Genomic DNA, 16,013 nt, shown 5'->3' with positions numbered 1-16,013 from the left:
GCCACAGCTTTGGGAAAGTTCTTGTGCCAGCCAGCGAGCCCCAGCTCGTCGCCAGCCCAGCCAGGAGGAGAGGCGCACGGTCCATGGGATTCTGCCCGAGGTGGCGGGACTCAGGAAGGGTGACGGGCACAGACACGGCTGTGCCCCTCCGCACGTTCTGGGGAGAGACCAGACTGCGGGGAGGTGTGGGGAGAGGGATCCTCCTGAAAGGATATTCTCCAGGCTCGGAGTTCCTGCCGCCTCTCCCCTCCCCCGCCCCGGTGCAGCTGCTGGCGATTCCTCCGTGACGGATTCCTCCGTGATGGATTCCTCTGTGACGGATTCCTCCGTGACGGATTCCTCCGTGACGGATTCCTCCGTGACGGATTCCTCCACGGTGGATTCCTCCGTGAGGCGCTCCCAGCTCTAGCCCCACACAACCTCTCACTTTAAAAGGTGGCTTCTCATGAGACTGGATCGCTGAAGTCTGCTCCATCCCGACCCCTCCCCCCGCCCTCCTGTGGCCACTGCGGTCACACCTGCCAGCAGAGGGGCAGGAGACCCTGTGTGGCTGGCCCAGTCTGGCTGCCTGGAGCAGCGTGGGTTCCTCTCTGGAATCTTCTCCCCACTTTTTATCGTGCCTCGAGTTTTGGCTGCTCCTAAATAAACAGAACCCAGGATGCAGCGTCCCCGGGACCCTGCAGGGTTCCCCAGCCGGCCTGCTGCTTTGGGGGTCCTTTCAGGTCAGTGTGGAAGAGAACTCCAGCGCTCACGGCCCTCAGGCCCAGCCAGCCATCCATCCAGGGCTGCGGTGAGCGGCAGGGGCCCCGAGCCCCAACATTCCTGAAGGGGGGCCAGCTGCACCCGTGGTGTCCGACATGGCAGCCACATGTGGCTGCTGAGTACTATGGCCAGTGCCACTGCAGAACTGAGTTTTAATTTTGTGTTAAATAATTAAGTTGAATAACTTAAACGCAGGCAGCCACACGAGCCTGCCAGCTGCCCCGCTGCATGGCTTTGCCTGTCCTCCTCCTCGTCCCTGGAGACACCATGTTCTCCTTAAATTTCCTCCCCGGGAGGCGAACAATGAGAAACGATACTCTTCAACGAAGCGAAAGAAGGCTGATATTTCTATTTTAAACTTGTTTTTTGGCCAATTCACCCAAGCTTCTCCGACTGAGTTCAAATCAACAATATCTACTGCCTGCCTGCTGTGTGCCCCGAGAGTGCCCAGGCCTGCAGGTGGGAGGGCACGGGATCCCCAAGGCCGAGCCGTGACAGGGGACGGCCAGTTGGGTCTGCGTTGCCCTATAACGAGGATGCCTTCAGGGGTGACCCAGCACAGGGCCGAATCTGGAGACATGGCCCACGGGCCGGCCAGAGCCCTGGGAGCAGGGAGGGAAGGAGCAGGACGGAGAGGCTGGACAGGAGTCCGGGCCGGGCTGGCAGCACCGTGGACACTGTCCTCGGGCGAGTCCCATGGGAAAAGGGAGCCCAGGGTTCTTTAAGAGAACCACGACTAGGTCTGTTTAGATCCTCACGTGGACGGCAGCTACTGCCCAGTCGCTGGCACGTGGGCGGTAACTAGCGAAAGCCCCCTGCACGGGGAGAGGCCTCCGTGGGGAGGCCGGGTGGGGTGAGGAGGGACAGCAGAGGCCTGACCAGGACAAAGCCAAGACCACGGCAGCCCCTCCTAGGGCTGTTTCCGGGGAGAGCGAGTTGAGGAGATCTGGGCCGGCCGTTGGCCTGGGAAAGCTCGGGGGCGGGGCAGAGGTCAGGGAGGACGCTGAGACCTCTTGAGTGCCCGGGTGGATGGCCGGACTGACGTGAGCGGCGTGAAGGAGCAGGCGACAGTGGGTGGGAGAAGCTGCAATGCGCTCGGGGAGCCCAGGGGCAAGGTCCCCAGGCAGCCCAGACTCTGGCCGTCTCTTCCTTGACCAGCTCCCTGTCTCAAAGGCACACTCCCTCCCTTTTGACCCCGCAGCCTGGCACAGGGCACCTGGCCATTCAGCGCATTTCCTGAGCAGCCACTCTGTGCCTGACAGTGTGCCCGGGGCCCTGGAGAGATGGTGAATGAGCTCGACAGGCCCCGCCCTGCACCACCCACTGTCCACGGGGACGATGGCGGTTGGTTAGGCAATGGCACAGCCAGTGTCTGAGTGTACGCCGAGCACTCACGGGGCGGGGCCCTAGCCGGGCCTAGAGCAGGGCAGTCTCTCTGAAGGAAGGGGCATACGAGTGGGAGAGAAAGGTTAGGGGGTCTGGGGGGCTGGCCCCAACAAGCGGTGCTTTAGGGAGACCCTTCTGTGGGCAGAGTGTCCTCCATCCGCAGTAACCAGGTGGGGAGGTAGCTTCCTGTGGCTGCTGTGACAAATCCCCATAGAGCGAGTGGGTTCAAACAACAGAAACTGATTCCGTCACAGTTCTAGAGGCAGAAGTCCAAGACCGAGGAGACAGAGCTCTGGGAAGAATCCTTCCTCAACCCTTCCAGGTTCTGGTCGCCCCGGGCGTTCCTGGGCTCCTGGCCTCATCACCCCGGCCTCTGCGTCCTTCCTCACACGGCCACCTCATCTTTCCTGTGTGTCCGCGCTCTCTGCTCCTAGAAGGACGCCGGCCATCGACCTCAGGGCCTCCCCTAACTCCAGTAGGACCTCCTCTCGGGAGCCTCAACTCACGACGTCTGTAAAAGCCCTATTTCCTAACCAGGTTACTTTCTGTGGTTCTGGAGAAACGTGAACTTGGGGAAGGACACTGTTCACCGGCTACAGAGGGATGAGGGTGGGACTGGGGAGGTGACCACCAAGCCCAGAGGTAGTTGAAGGAGGAAAAGCAGGTTTCAGCAGCAGGGCAGAAGGAGAAGTCTCCAGGGACGAGAGGGCTGGCTGGGCCAGGCCGCAGACAGGCCTGGGAACCAGGGCAAAAGTCGGCCAGAGACTGTGGTCTGGGAGGCAGCTGCCCAGAGTGGCTTCAAGGCCCAGGAAGTGCGTGCACGTGGAGAACAAACCGGAAGGGCACGTGGGAGGGCTGCGGGTGGGCGTCCCCATCACCCAGCTGATGTGCCCAAGGAAACACAGCCAAGGGCCTTTGGCAGTGTTGGTAAGCGAGGACATCGTCCGCAGCCCCGTGGGGAGTGACCCCGCCTGCCCACGCAGAGGAGCCCTCCCTGCAGTCCGTGCGAACGCAGCAGGCACCAGGACCACGCAGGTCCAGCTCAGAGCCAGCCAGCATGTGAGACGGCAGAGCCGCAGCCCCCCCCCACACACACCCCCTCACACTCCCGACACATAGGGGGAGACACGACCCACGGGCGAGACACGCTGCTGTCTGCAGACACACGGCCAAGCGTGCCGCGGACCAGCAGACCCCTCGGCGGGAACGCAGGACGTGGAAAGGGCGGGCCAGGGGCTCCGGCTACGCCCCTAACACCTATTTCTAGAGCAGGATGGGAGCGGGCACAGGCGCCTTGTCTTATTCGTTACATTTGTATATGTCTAACAATACCATTTAAAAGAGAAAACAGCATAGAAAGTGCGTGGGCTTGTTGGAAAGTTTGGCCGTGGTGTGGTTTGAGCTAAAGTATTGGGGCTCACGTCGGGCTCAGCTATCCCTGGCCTGGTCCCACACGCAGCCCCGGGGTCCTAAGATCACGGATGAAGCACCGCACGCAACACAGCCCCTTGGCAAGGGTCAGGGGGATTGGAGGCTGAGAGGCCGGGGGTCCTGGACCAAGGTCTTAGCCACTGGCAGCCGGGAAGACGAGGAGAGCGTGTCTCGACCACAGGGCCCCAGAGAGAGGATTTCGTGTGTCAGCAGGCAGTCCCAGGCGGAACCCAGATCACCAGCCCGCAGCCCTGAGCTCCGGCAAATTATGCCTTAGGCTTCCAAGCCTGGTCACGGCTGCCAAGTGCTGACGGCACGGAACTGGCCGGTCTGAGCACAGGGAAGTAACAGCCAGAGGAGGCTGCGTCCACGTGGCCCAGGGCGCCAGCCTCCCCAAGGGGTCGCTCCCAAAGCGCGGGGCCTCGCCCCAGCCCGTCACACGGAGGCAGCCCCTAGACCCAGCCCCGCAGGTGAGAGGGAGGGAGACGAGAGGCAACAGGCCCCAGACGGGAGCTCCCCAGAGACACGGCGACAGTCGGGCAGTCCAGCGGTCAGTGGCCCGACATGGCCCAGGGGGCGGGGATCCTGCTTAACCACGACGTGACTCATTCCGCTGCCCCGAGGCCTCCAGCCGGGCGTCACCCTTCCATTCCCACGGCCGGCCCCAGTCTGCACTGCAGGGGGAGTCTGCACACCACGCGCCCCCCATGTCACCCCCACTTCCACCCCGCTCCCTGCAACGATGTGCCCCTCGGCCACTCCACGGGTCTGGGGGTGCCTAGCCCACCGGCGAGCGCCACCTCTGGAAGACAGACCTGCGGAGAGGTTTGCGACGGCCCCGGAAGTGAGCCCAGGGGTATCCGAGCGTGGAATTCTGGGGGCCCAGGTAACCGGCATGGCCTGGAACTGTCAAATCCACAGCCACTAGCCACGTGTAGATAGGAAGTGGATGCTAATTAAAAATAAATTAGTTAAATAATTCTATGCAAACGAGCGAGTAAATAAACTTAGCAGTGCCTACTCCAGGTGCGCAGTAGCCACACGTGGCTGGCGGCCACCACGCCGGTCAGCACAGATGACGACATCTCCCCACCACGGAAGGTCTGCTGGACAGGGCGCCCGGCAGACGGGAGGTGGGTTCCAGGTGGCACGTGCCTCCCCTAGGACAGCTGCTCCATGAGGGCACAGCCCCCGCCTGCTATGTCACCACTACGTCCCCTCCACTGGTCCTGCCTGGGTCTGGCACCCAGTAGGTCCCCAACACATTTTCACTTTTCTCGAGGAATCGGCTGTCTCCTAGAGGAGCCAAGTCCCTGCAACTCCCGGCCCCAACGTCCCCCAAGGAGAGGCCACCAGAATGAGCACAAGCCACCGGACGTGACCTCAGAGAACGAGGAAGGCTCCTGTGACAGCCACACTGGGGTCAGGTCAGGGAGGCCACAGATGCCCAGTGGGGAGAAGCTGCACAACTCAATCCCAGCTGCCAAGGTTGGGCGGTGGAGGCCCAGAGCCCGCCCCACCCCGCCCCTGCCCCCCCTACTTCCTGCCCCGCCCCCATCCTGTCCAGCCCTCTGCCCCGCCCACTGCTCCACCCCCTCCCTGTCCTCGTCCTGCCCCCTGACCCTCCAGGCTGGGCCCAAGGCCGGTAGACTCTCTCCCAAGTCTCAGAGCAGTAATTCCTGTCCCAGATGAACAAAGAGGACCGAGGCTGAACGAGCCGCTTACCTGGGCCAGCTGGGTCGCCGAGCTTCCGGAGACGATCGCTGGAGGTCCGTGTGACTCCTAAAGACGGGCAGAGGGCAAAGGTCACATGAGGCAGCCGGGAGACAGTAATACTGGGCACATCCTCACCTCCGCTCCTGCCAGGGCTTCCAGAACCAGCCCCTTGCGAGGCCAGAGGCCCCAGACCTCCCGAGTGACACCGAGACCCAGCAGCCACGACAGTTACAGCCGCCTCCCTCTGGACGCTGGCCGCAGGCCGGGCACTGGGGCCAGGGCCTCCTCACAGGTGTTCCCACCTAACTCTCACTACCCCACTTTGCAGGTAGGGAGGCGAACCCCCGGGGGGCTGAGGAACTTGTCCAAGGCTACACAGCTACAAGGAACCGAGGCCAGAATAGACCAAGCCCACCACACTCCGAACTCTGGGGTTGTCTCAAGCCTGCCAGGCACGGGAATCGTCTGCGGGATGCAGAGAGGAGCTGGCACACAGCCAGGCACGGGGAGCCCCAGTATGGCCCACGTCCACCTGTGTTGGGACAGGCTTCTCCTGCACCGGGATCTGTAACGCGGGGGCGGCTGGGCTGGGTTTGGGAGGGTAGCGGGCGAGCTGTCCCTCCCCAGCCCCCAGGAGGAGACAAGGGCAGAACCCGGGACACGCGGCCTCGCGCTGCACACGCTCCGCCCTCACGCACACCCCTCGGCCCAGCACCCCATCCTCGGAGAGGCTTATGGCCGGCAAGTCCCAACGTGAGGGGATTTGCCGAGCACACCCAAGAGGTGCCGGGTCGGGCAGCCACGGGGCAGCAGGGAGCCAGGCCGTGTGCTCAGGCCACCCTTCAGAGGGCCGCCAGGACCCCCAGGTGGCCCAGCGCGAGCCTCCCTCGCAGACACCAAGACAAGCTGGAGCAGGGCCTGTGGCTCGGGAGGGACCGGGGGGGACCCGGACGCTGCCCGCAGCCCCCTCCACCTGACACCACCAGGGCGCTGGGGGCCAGCTGCCCCCTGCAGTCCTCCAGGGAGGCTCTCGTAGCATGCATGCACGCATGCATTCCATAAATGCACACCAGAACCATGACCCACTGGGTGTGAATGCAGCGGCCATGTTTCTGAAGGTTCCAGAGCCCCAGGCAGGTGGTCAGCGACCCGACACAGAGTGACCACGGGCCAGGTAGGCGCCATGCAGTCGCAACCACGTCTACTTGCTAAGGCTCTGTGACCACCACGAGCTGCGTGTTCACCCTCCCACTCACTCGACCTGCAACCCCAGGGGGCAGCCACCGTCCCATTTCACAGATGCAGGAAGTGAGGCTCGGAAGCCCCGCAGCTGTGGAGCTGTCCCGTGGCACCCCAGGCACGCGCCAGCACCAGCCACCCCGGGGACTGTGATGGTGGCTGGCACGCGTCAGTTGGGCGTGTCCGTGAGGGTGTTTCTGGGTGAGATTAGCGTGTGAATCGGTGGGCTGAGTAAAGCAGACCTCACCCCAACGTGGGCGGGCATCTTCCAACCTGCCGAGGGCCGAACAGAAGGTGGGGAAGGGGGACCGCGCTCTGCCCCACTGGAACGTGGCCGGAGACACACCATCGGCTGCCCCAGCTCCGCGGCCTTCGGACTTGGACTTGGCTCTTTCTATTTCTCTGCCTCTGTCTCTCCTGCGGGTTCTGTGCCTCTGGAGAAGCGTGACTGATGCCGTGGCCTCACGCGGCAGGGAGGCCAGCACCCTGCCCCCGGTGCCCGCCTGACTGGTGACGTGTCTGCTCACCGCCACTCCTTTCCTTTGGAACTCCAACCGGGGGCAGGGACCCCAGGCCAGCCCCGCCAGGCGGAGGCCAGACCACGGCCGTAGGCCTTCGGGGGGCAGGAGGGGCCAGCACCTGGCCCGCAGAACTGATAGCACCCTTGAGATTAGATGAGGCCTGGCCTGGAGTGGCTCTGGTGGGCTGCCCATGAGAATCACCATCGCCTGTCCCCACTCTACATTGCCACCATGAGCTACCTGGGCTAAGAGTGGCACCAGCGAGCCACGGCCGTGCTCACAAATCCCGTCCCCAGGAAGGAGACACCGCAGCGAGGGATCGGGAAGGGCCGGGCCCAGCATTCCTGTGGCGAGTCTCGCCGGCTGTGTTCCCCCGGGCCAGCTGCCACCCACCCGTGCCCCTTGCTCTGGCTTCCGGGAAGTGGTAAAGACGAAGAGGATCCATTCGGGGGTGCCTGTCTCTCCAGACCCGCTGGGGGTGGCAAACGGCAGACGGGCTCTGTCTCGCATTTCTCGGGTGGAGTTTTTATCTTATTTACACTGTTTATTTTTCCGACTTCCCAAAACACATGGCTGGTGCCATGCAGCCCCTGGCACTGTGGAGACGCAGGCCTGCTCCCCGCTAATGCAGAGGGGGCAGCAGCATCCGAGGGGCCTGTACCCTAACACACGCCCACCTCCCCACAAAGACCCCCGGGCTGAGAGCCGCTGAAATTCCGTCCCAGACCCAGTTATTCAGGCCCGTGTCCGAGGCCAGAAGGGAAGCAGCCGGAAAAGCCTCCAGGACATCTAACAGCTCACTCACTGGTCTAGCTGAGAACTGAGTTATTTTTATGTGATTTTAAAATAAAACATATTCGGAAAGAAAGGAGATGATTTGAAATTCAGCTGCCTGGCGTCGCCCCACAGCAAATTATTCGAGTTCTCAGAGGCCAGGGAGCCAGGAAGGTCTGGAGTCAGACAAACAGGGTTTGAATCCAGACCTCGCCGGGCGCTCGCTGTGGGTCCCAGGAATGCCCCCCGCATGCCGAGTCTCAGCTTCTCAGCCCGCAGAATGGGGGTGGAGGGCAGACACGGTGTTTACTCAAAGGTGTTTACTCAAAGGTTAAATGAGGCCACACATTGCAGGAACTTGGCACAATGCCTGGCACGAAATAAGCCCTCAATAAACGATTTTATTACCAATATCAATATGTTAACTATATTATTATTATTACTATTATTATTATTATTATTATTATTATTGCTCACCAGCCACATACGCCAGCCTGGACCAAAGACCTGTAATTAGGAATTAACAGAGCTTGGCTGGCTGGGCTGATGCATTTTAACAAAATAGAGGGGTTCTAACCAAGGCATATCACAGCCAGGGCACTGCTACCCCAAGAAAGATGGCCAGTTCCACCAGGCTCCCCCGCAGCTGAGGGCGGTCGACACCCTCCAGGGCGGACGGCACATTAGAGGAAGGCAGGGTGGTTCCCCAGGTCCACAGAAAACAGTTGGGACTTGGGGGGTCCAGAATCTCGGTGCCTCCCAGCCCAGAAACTCCGCGCCTGGTGCCTGTGCTCACTTGGGCCGTGGCAAAGGCCATTCTGTAAATGTTCACGAGCTGCAGCCAGTGACAGACACCGCGAAGCTGAATGTGTTGAGGCTGGGAGATTAAAACACGCGGCAGGGGAGACGGAGCACAGGGCGAGGGAGGGCGGTGGTGTGGGGACTGGCGCTGGCCTGCGTCCCAGCCGGAGAGAAAACGCAGCCTTCGAAAGCAGAGAGGAAGGTGTCCAGACCAGACGGGGGTCCTCGGTCCTCAGGAGAAAGAGGGTGATCCGGGATCCCCCGGGGAGCAGCGTTCGGGGCACACAGCCACCGCCGCCTGGCGGGGGAGCCCTCCTTGGGGACTGTGGCCTGGAGGCAGCCACCCTTCACCACAGTCCCACCAGGTACGGCCTCACCTGGCACGGCAGCCTTGCGGACGGGAGCTGGCCCACGTGTCTTGGCACCCGGATGCCTGTGTCATGGGTTTTCCCCTGTGCGTGTAATTTGGGGGGAGCCGGGATGGGCGAGAGAAGGGCAGTGTGAAGGCCTTTTATTTTCTCCTTTGAACCAAGATTTCAGGATGGAACCCGGAAAATTACAGCGTTGAAATGGTTAAAGAGGCCCTAGACTCTCCACAGACTCTTGAGTCTGTTATCATTATTTTAATGACTGGGCTGCCACACATCGCACCTGTTCTCCTCATAGGGCTGCAGCCACTGTCAACACCCACGATCAGAGAGTGGCTGTCCCCAACCCCTCTGTGGTCTTACACAGCTTAACCTGAGTGGGGGGCAGAGCGGGAATGAGGCTGTCGCTAGGGGAGGGTGACAGCCCCACACACACACACACATACACCCCCCATTCTGCTCTTGTGCCAACGACGAGGAGGCTGGACAGCTTCCTCTAGTCCAAAAGTGACCATTTTCTCCAAAGGGAGCTTTGCAGGAAGAGGCGCTGTGAAAACTCATGCACGAACCATCAGTTTCAATGACAAGAGCCTATCTATCTACAGAAAAGAATCAATTCTCCATTTTTTTCTTAAAACTCATGAGAGTCCCTCAGGAAAGGGCGGGGAGGTCACAGCGACCTTGGCCAGGAGCCACCTGCCTCTCCCTGCCCCTTGGAGCCCAGGACGGAGGGGACCCCAGGACACACGTCTTGGTCCCCCTTGTCCCGTGGAGGACTGGATCAAAGTCAAGGGTCCCGGGTGGGGGGTGAAGAGTCAGATTCTAGCTTATCCTCAGAGGAACCTGAGGGGAGGAGATAAGCCCCATCGCCCTTCTGCTAGCTCTGCCCTTGGCTGTTGCTCCCCACTGAGCGGAGCGGCTGTGCTGAGGGGGGGATGAGACCTTCTTGGTGACGTCCCCTGCTCCCAACGCAGGGTGACTGTTCCCCACCCCCAGGGCTGGCAGCTGGGGCCCTGGATTAAAGGGAATCCCAACTTATTCCTCCGCCAGGCGAGGAATCCTTTTGCCTTGGGCATATGCTTCTGCAAAAGACGAAACACTGCAGAAAGTCCGTTTTCAGCAAAGCCTGGGGCCTTGACGCCGGGGGTTCTAGTCCCTTCTCTGAACTCCCACCCTGACCTGCCGTCCCCCTCTGTCAGGGGGAGGGGGGGTTCCAGCCCACCGGCCCCGTGAGAAGCAGTTGCCCCAATACAAAAAGGCCAACCAGAGGGGGCTGCTGGTTCTGGGGCAGCCCCCCTGGCCCCTGTGCAGGCTTAGGCTGGGGTTGAGGTCAGGGTCTAGCTGCAGGGCCAGAAGCCAGAGAAGGCCCTGAGGCAGTGGCATATCCTCGGTGAGAGCTCTGGGGTGCGAGGAGTGTAAAGGGGATTGGGGTGCAAACCGGCCTCCAGCTCTTACTGCATCTTGGGCAGTACGACTCCATTTCTGAGACTCCATTTCTGCATCTACAAACTGAAGACTCGCAGAAATGCTTACTGAGCATCAAACTCCACACCGGGCACTGTTTGAGGAGCTTGGATACACTGGTGACAAAAAGGGACGTGACTGCTCTCTGGGTGGCTCTCACAGTCTACCTGAGTAGCCAACACTGGTATCCCGCTCACAGGTGGGGGAAGGTGGGGGGTGGAGCCAGCAGCCCCTGCATGTGGCAGGAACAGCATCAGCAGATGGCCAAGTCTGTCACATGACACCAGTGCTGACCAGGGACCCACCGAGCCCTTCCCTTAAACTTTTGCCAGTTGGGTATCTGGATGCTGGGTCCCACCCACATAAAATACAGCCTCAGTAAATCTGAATTTCAGGTAAACAGTGCATCCTCTTTAAGCATGGGTACATCTGTCTGTTCCTCGCCCCTCCCAGCTCTCCTCTGAGTGGCAGGAGAGCTGACCCTCTGCAGGCTGAGGTTTTCTGGGTCTGGTCAGAGTTCGACCAATGGGAGGCTTCGGAGGAGACTGGGAGGGAGGAGCAAGGGAGAACCAGGGTCATCTTTCCCCCCTCCACCTTGGAGGTTCCCCCAGCGGCAGGTACGGTCTTTCTATAGCCACAGCTCCTGCCGGGCAGGCCCACCCTCGTCCCGGGACCCCCGGAACAGCCTGCCGCCCTCTGACCCTCTGTGCTGGTGGGAGTGGCTTCCCGCAGCTCACCTCTAGGTAGTGCCCTGGAGGCTCAGGAACCTGACACTCCAAGGCCCTCGGCTCAGGTTTGTCCCTTTCAAGGCACTGAGAAGGGCCCTAGCAATACATCCTCATGATCAGACATCAAGTTGGCAAAATGGAAAATATTTTAACTACGATCGTCACACTCTCTCGGGGCCAGGCGCCGGTGGAGGGGAGGCTGGCATCTGGGGCTCCCCCTAAGGAGATGTAGAGAAGCGGAGTTGGAAAGGTGTTTAGTTGGGTTAGATTTCCGTGGTTTACGGCCGTTTCCATGTGCAGTTCATGACCTCTGGCCACCGCGGTGTGCACGCCCCCTCGTTCTTCCGAATCCATCTACTGTGCAGAATCAGAAGGGACAGGACACGAGCTCACCCTGCCGTGCCTGGGGCCAGAGAAACGCGGGCGGTGGAGGAGAAGCCAGATTCAAGGCGCATGGAGCCAGAAGCTGGCCTGCGGGAGGCCACTCCGACCACCGGACGTGAAGTTCTAAGCGGAGAATTCAATTCTCCTTAACGTCAACAACAAACAGAAAGTCTCTCTGGGCAGAAATAAGCGCAGTAATGCAGCACACGCAGTCGCCGGAGCCCCATACTTTTCTATTTCTTTTTTGAGGAAAATCACGTAAGATAGAATTCATCAGAATTCTCATGTTTGTAGGGCAAAAACACCATAGTAGTACCGCGAACTGTCTGAAGTCGCCCTGTTTTACGCATCCCAACTAGCAAAAGTAGAAAAGAAATTCTGATCAACTCGGAAGATAATTAACTTTCTGTTGTCTCGAAAGACAACGATATTACAAAGTCATCATAAAAAGAAATGATCAGAGTGCGGAGCCAAAAATGTAGGGGGAAAACAACTTTGGAGACAGGACAGACGGGTAGCTGACTGAGAAAAACATGATATTTCTGGATTTTGTGATGCTTGTGATATTGGCTGGCTGTTTAAAATGTGTGATTTGTTGATATTTCTTTTCTCATTCTAAACAAGCAGAGGATGAACCCTTTACGACCTGGGCCGCCTCCCTGTTCCCCGTGTGGCTTTTCCGCTCTTTGGGAAGCTGTACGACAAATCTCCCCCCCAGTTCGGTCCTAAGCTCTAAATCCTCGACTGCTTTCTGCTTCCTGCTTAGGCCCCCGATACGCACGCCGTGGACAAACTGCACAAGCGAGAAAGATGAGCAGATTAACGAAGACGATCACGGCTAACTGGAGGAGGGTGAGCAAGCAAGAACCGCCTGCAGCACGAGGAGCGGTAGGGGGAACGTGGGGACAAGGCTGCGTCGGACTTAACCGCCCCAGAGTACCCAGAGGGGCAGACGCGTCTCACGCAACCTTTCGATGGCCGTCGGATCAGGGCACAGGGATAGACCATAGAGAGGCGGGGATGGGGGACGGGTGGGTAGAGAGGCCCTGGGAGGACTGACTAGGAAGATAGCAAGACAAACAGGACGGTGACTGGCGTGTGAGCCTGGGGGCTCCAGAAGAAACCTCTGCACAAGTTACCAGGCACCGGAATGAAGGACCAGCAGGAGAGGTGGCCGGTCACCCGGTCTCCAAGAGGAGGGCATCCAGGCTGCCCAAGGAAGCGGAGGAACCTCCTGGGGTACAGATGTATTCTATGGGGGCCAAAGAAGAGATGGAGGGGAGAAGAGGCTGGGGGCCGGGGGGCTGCACGTTACACGCCAGCGAGAGGGAGGGACCAAAGACTATAGACTGATCTTCTAAGTGACAAGGACACCTAGGGTCGTCTCGGTGGCTATAAGCAAGTTGACAATCAGGACAAATGGCATTTTCTGTTCATTAAACCTCTTCATAAAATGCTGAGTAAGAACCCCCGTCTGGGTCTGGGGGCGATCCCAGGCCTGCTGGAAAACGGAGCCGCTGTGGGCAATATCTGACTACATTCATTGCCTGGAGAAATGTCCAGTGTCCAACCAGCCCGCGTCCCACAGCCAAGAAGAGCATGGCTCCTGTGACATCAGCAGCCTCGACTCCAGGACCTGGACCGGCACCATCAGGGAAGAGGGCCACGGTCAGCAGGCCGCTGAAGGGCGCCGGTGACGGGGTGGCGAAGTCACCCATGCCTGAGCTCCGATTTCAAGTGAAAGGAGCAGTTAGAAGCGGTTTCTACAGGGACTCGCAACTCTGTGAAAATACACTACAGACCTGTGACGAGGGACTCGAATGATGCGTCCCGTGCGTGTGGAGACAAGTAGAGAGGGAGCTCGGAGAGCGCGGCTGTGACCGATGGGGCTGGACAGTGCGTCCTTTCGATTTCCTGTCCGCGTGCTTGGGCAGGAAGTGATGAGCAAAATGAACAACGACCAAACAAAGGGGAGAGGGAGAGAGAAAACGGATGCAGTCTATTTTAAAAGTTTTCCTTAAAACCTTTTTTTAAAGTAACGCCAAGGCCTGGCAGCTACAGTGTCACCCCACCCACCCCCCCTCCTGCCCCGAGGAAGGTGTGCCGACCGGAATGACTCAGTCAGTCCCGCAGCTGAGGGCTGGCCACGCCTCGGGCCCCTCAGGCCAGAGGCAGAGTGATGCCAGCATTGCCGAGAAATCACCATCCGCTGGCCTCCAGCCCCAGGCTGCTGCTGCTCCGTGCGCTCGGTGGCTCGGTGGTTATTCCACAGCCTGGTGTCCCCATAGTGTCTACGCCGGGTCATCGCAGTGCCACAACCCGACTGCCACCCTCCGACACGCACGTCTGACCCTTTGCAGAGCCAAAGTCACGCGTTTATTAGTGAGTTTTGCACACCACCCCCAGACCCCTCCTGGCGGATCGCCAGTCCTCAGCAGGCCTGAAGACAACGGGGCTCAGATTCGACCCGCTTCTGAGCGGCTCGTGTCGCAGAAGCGTCATTCCCCCACTGGGATCCGATCCCGGTGGACACAGGAGGCGAGTTTACGGGGAGGCAGTGAAACCCCAGGTGGCAGATCCGATGGACGTGCAGGACAAGCCCAGGGGCGGATGGCCAGCTCGGCCCTGCACCCCCTCCCTGGCACCCCACTCACTGAGACACCTCCGACCTGGGCAGAAAGTCGCCACTGCTCACGATCTGGTGGCTGCCAACGCACCTGGCAGGGCAAGGGGCGGCTCTAAAGGAGTCCACGGCTGCCATGGCTGACCCCCACCCCAAAGCAGCTCCCCGGTACCGCCTTGTGGGGGAGCGGGGGGATCCCAGCCACAGCCTAGACTTCACTGCACACCCCTTAAACTTCCCTGGAGGAGCACAGAAGAGGGCAACGCCCCCCATCTCGCCCCCGCCCCACTATCTCTAAAGAGGAAAGGCTCGGGTACCTTGGCCCCGCCTCTGAAACCCCAGGCCAGGGAGGGTGGGAGACGCTACTGTCCAGGGGCGGGCAGTGGGTGACAGAGGCCTTTCCGGCCCTCTTCGTCCCACCCAGCACTTCGGGGGGCCCTTGGGGAGCTGCGGCCCACACGGGCAGGCTGGAGAGGCCGAGCAGGGCTCCTCTGCCCCTGACACAGAGGACTGCTGGAGGCCTCGAGCCGGCATCCCCCGGAGGATGGCCTGTGGCATGCATTCCTGCTGCCGAGGGCGAGCAGCGGGGCCCAAGTGCGACCACCTTGCGCTCCCTGCTGCCGCCCCTTTTCCTGTCCTGGAGGCTCCAGGCTGCCAGCAGTCACGCTTCACAGAACCAGGTCAGATTAGGGCCGGAACAAAGCTCAGTTGTTACACAGCTTCCGAGAAGCCACTGACAGCAAGAGGCCCGGGGGCCACCACTCCCTGTGTCTCAATGTCCCCCTTCATGCCGGCTGCAAACAGACCCGAGCCGGGGCGGGACAGGGAGATAAGGCAGAGAGAAACTGGGCTGGGAGCAGAGCACCAGCTCGATGCCACGCTCAAGGCCGGGGACCCAGGGCCAGGCTGCCCGTCCCAGGAAGGGCCCGGTGCAGGAAGGTCATGCAGAGCCTGGCACGCAGTGGCGCCAGGCAGATGCTTCTGGAATGAAGGACTGAACCAGAGGAAAGTTGACACAGACCAGCAACCCGGGCGCCCCGAGCTCAGGAGCGCGGCTGCAGCAAAGCCCGCTGGCCTCGGACCTCCTGGCAAAGTCCCTGGGGCCCAGGCCCAGCTGGGCCAGCAGGGAAGGGTCAGGGGGGGACCAGCCCACCAGACTCAGGGACCCTTCAGTGTCCCCAAGGAAGCTCAATACCCAGAAGACCAGGTGTCCACGGTCCCAGGCCCGACTGTAGCACCCCCCACCCCAGGGCCCGGTGCCTGCCAGGACAGGCTCCCCTCAGTCAGTGCTTCCAGGCCGGCTGACCTCTGTCAGTGGCCATCGGGACTCCTTGGCCAAGGTCCCTCCAGGAGACCCAGTCTCTCATTGTGGCAGGGGCTGTTCACCTCACCACTTGTACCCACCGATTCCTCATAAACCTAGAGCCTAGAGCCCAGGTGTTCCAAGGTTATTGCTCCAACAGGCAGAGGCACAGGCACCCAGCATGTCATCTCCCTCCCCACCCAAGTGCTCAGAGGCCTCAGGCCTGGGGCTTCTCCCTCCGGCCCTCCCCTCCCCCAATGCCGCCAGCTGAATCAGCAGGGAGCTGACTCTCCTCCCCCACCCGCACCCCCACCCCGGCCGGGCCTGCACTGCTGTGTGCTGAGCCTTCCTTATCAAGTACATCTCAAGCAAACTGCAGAGCCCACGCAAGGCTGCCCATGGACAAACAGCGTCAGAAACAAGGTCCCCACAGGGCCCATCCACGGGGGGCTGTCCGGGGCGGGCAGAGTCTCAGAGGAGAGGGGGACTGCCTCCTTCCTGCTCTTGGGGTCC

General features: G+C 60.7%; 1 protein-coding gene across 4 annotated transcripts in view; it reads right to left on the bottom strand.

The window, feature by feature from the left end:
- SEPT9 (septin 9) overlaps positions 1-16,013 on the bottom strand; it is a 142,721-nt gene that overhangs the window by 122,814 nt on the left and 3,894 nt on the right. For all 4 annotated transcript variants that reach the window (XM_023531737.1, XM_023531740.1, XM_023531736.1 and 1 more), the window contains exon 2: positions 5,305-5,361. In XM_023531737.1, coding sequence (XP_023387505.1) covers positions 5,305-5,361 — 57 coding nt within the window. The remainder of the gene's footprint in view (positions 1-5,304; positions 5,362-16,013) is intronic.

The sequence above is a fragment of the Pteropus vampyrus genome, unplaced genomic scaffold (genome assembly GCF_000151845.1).
Source record: "Pteropus vampyrus isolate Shadow unplaced genomic scaffold, Pvam_2.0 Scaffold72, whole genome shotgun sequence".
Classification (NCBI taxonomy): domain Eukaryota; kingdom Metazoa; phylum Chordata; class Mammalia; order Chiroptera; family Pteropodidae; genus Pteropus; species Pteropus vampyrus.
The sequence above is the reverse complement of the archived record's forward strand: the minus strand, read 5'-3'. Positions and strand labels throughout refer to the sequence as shown.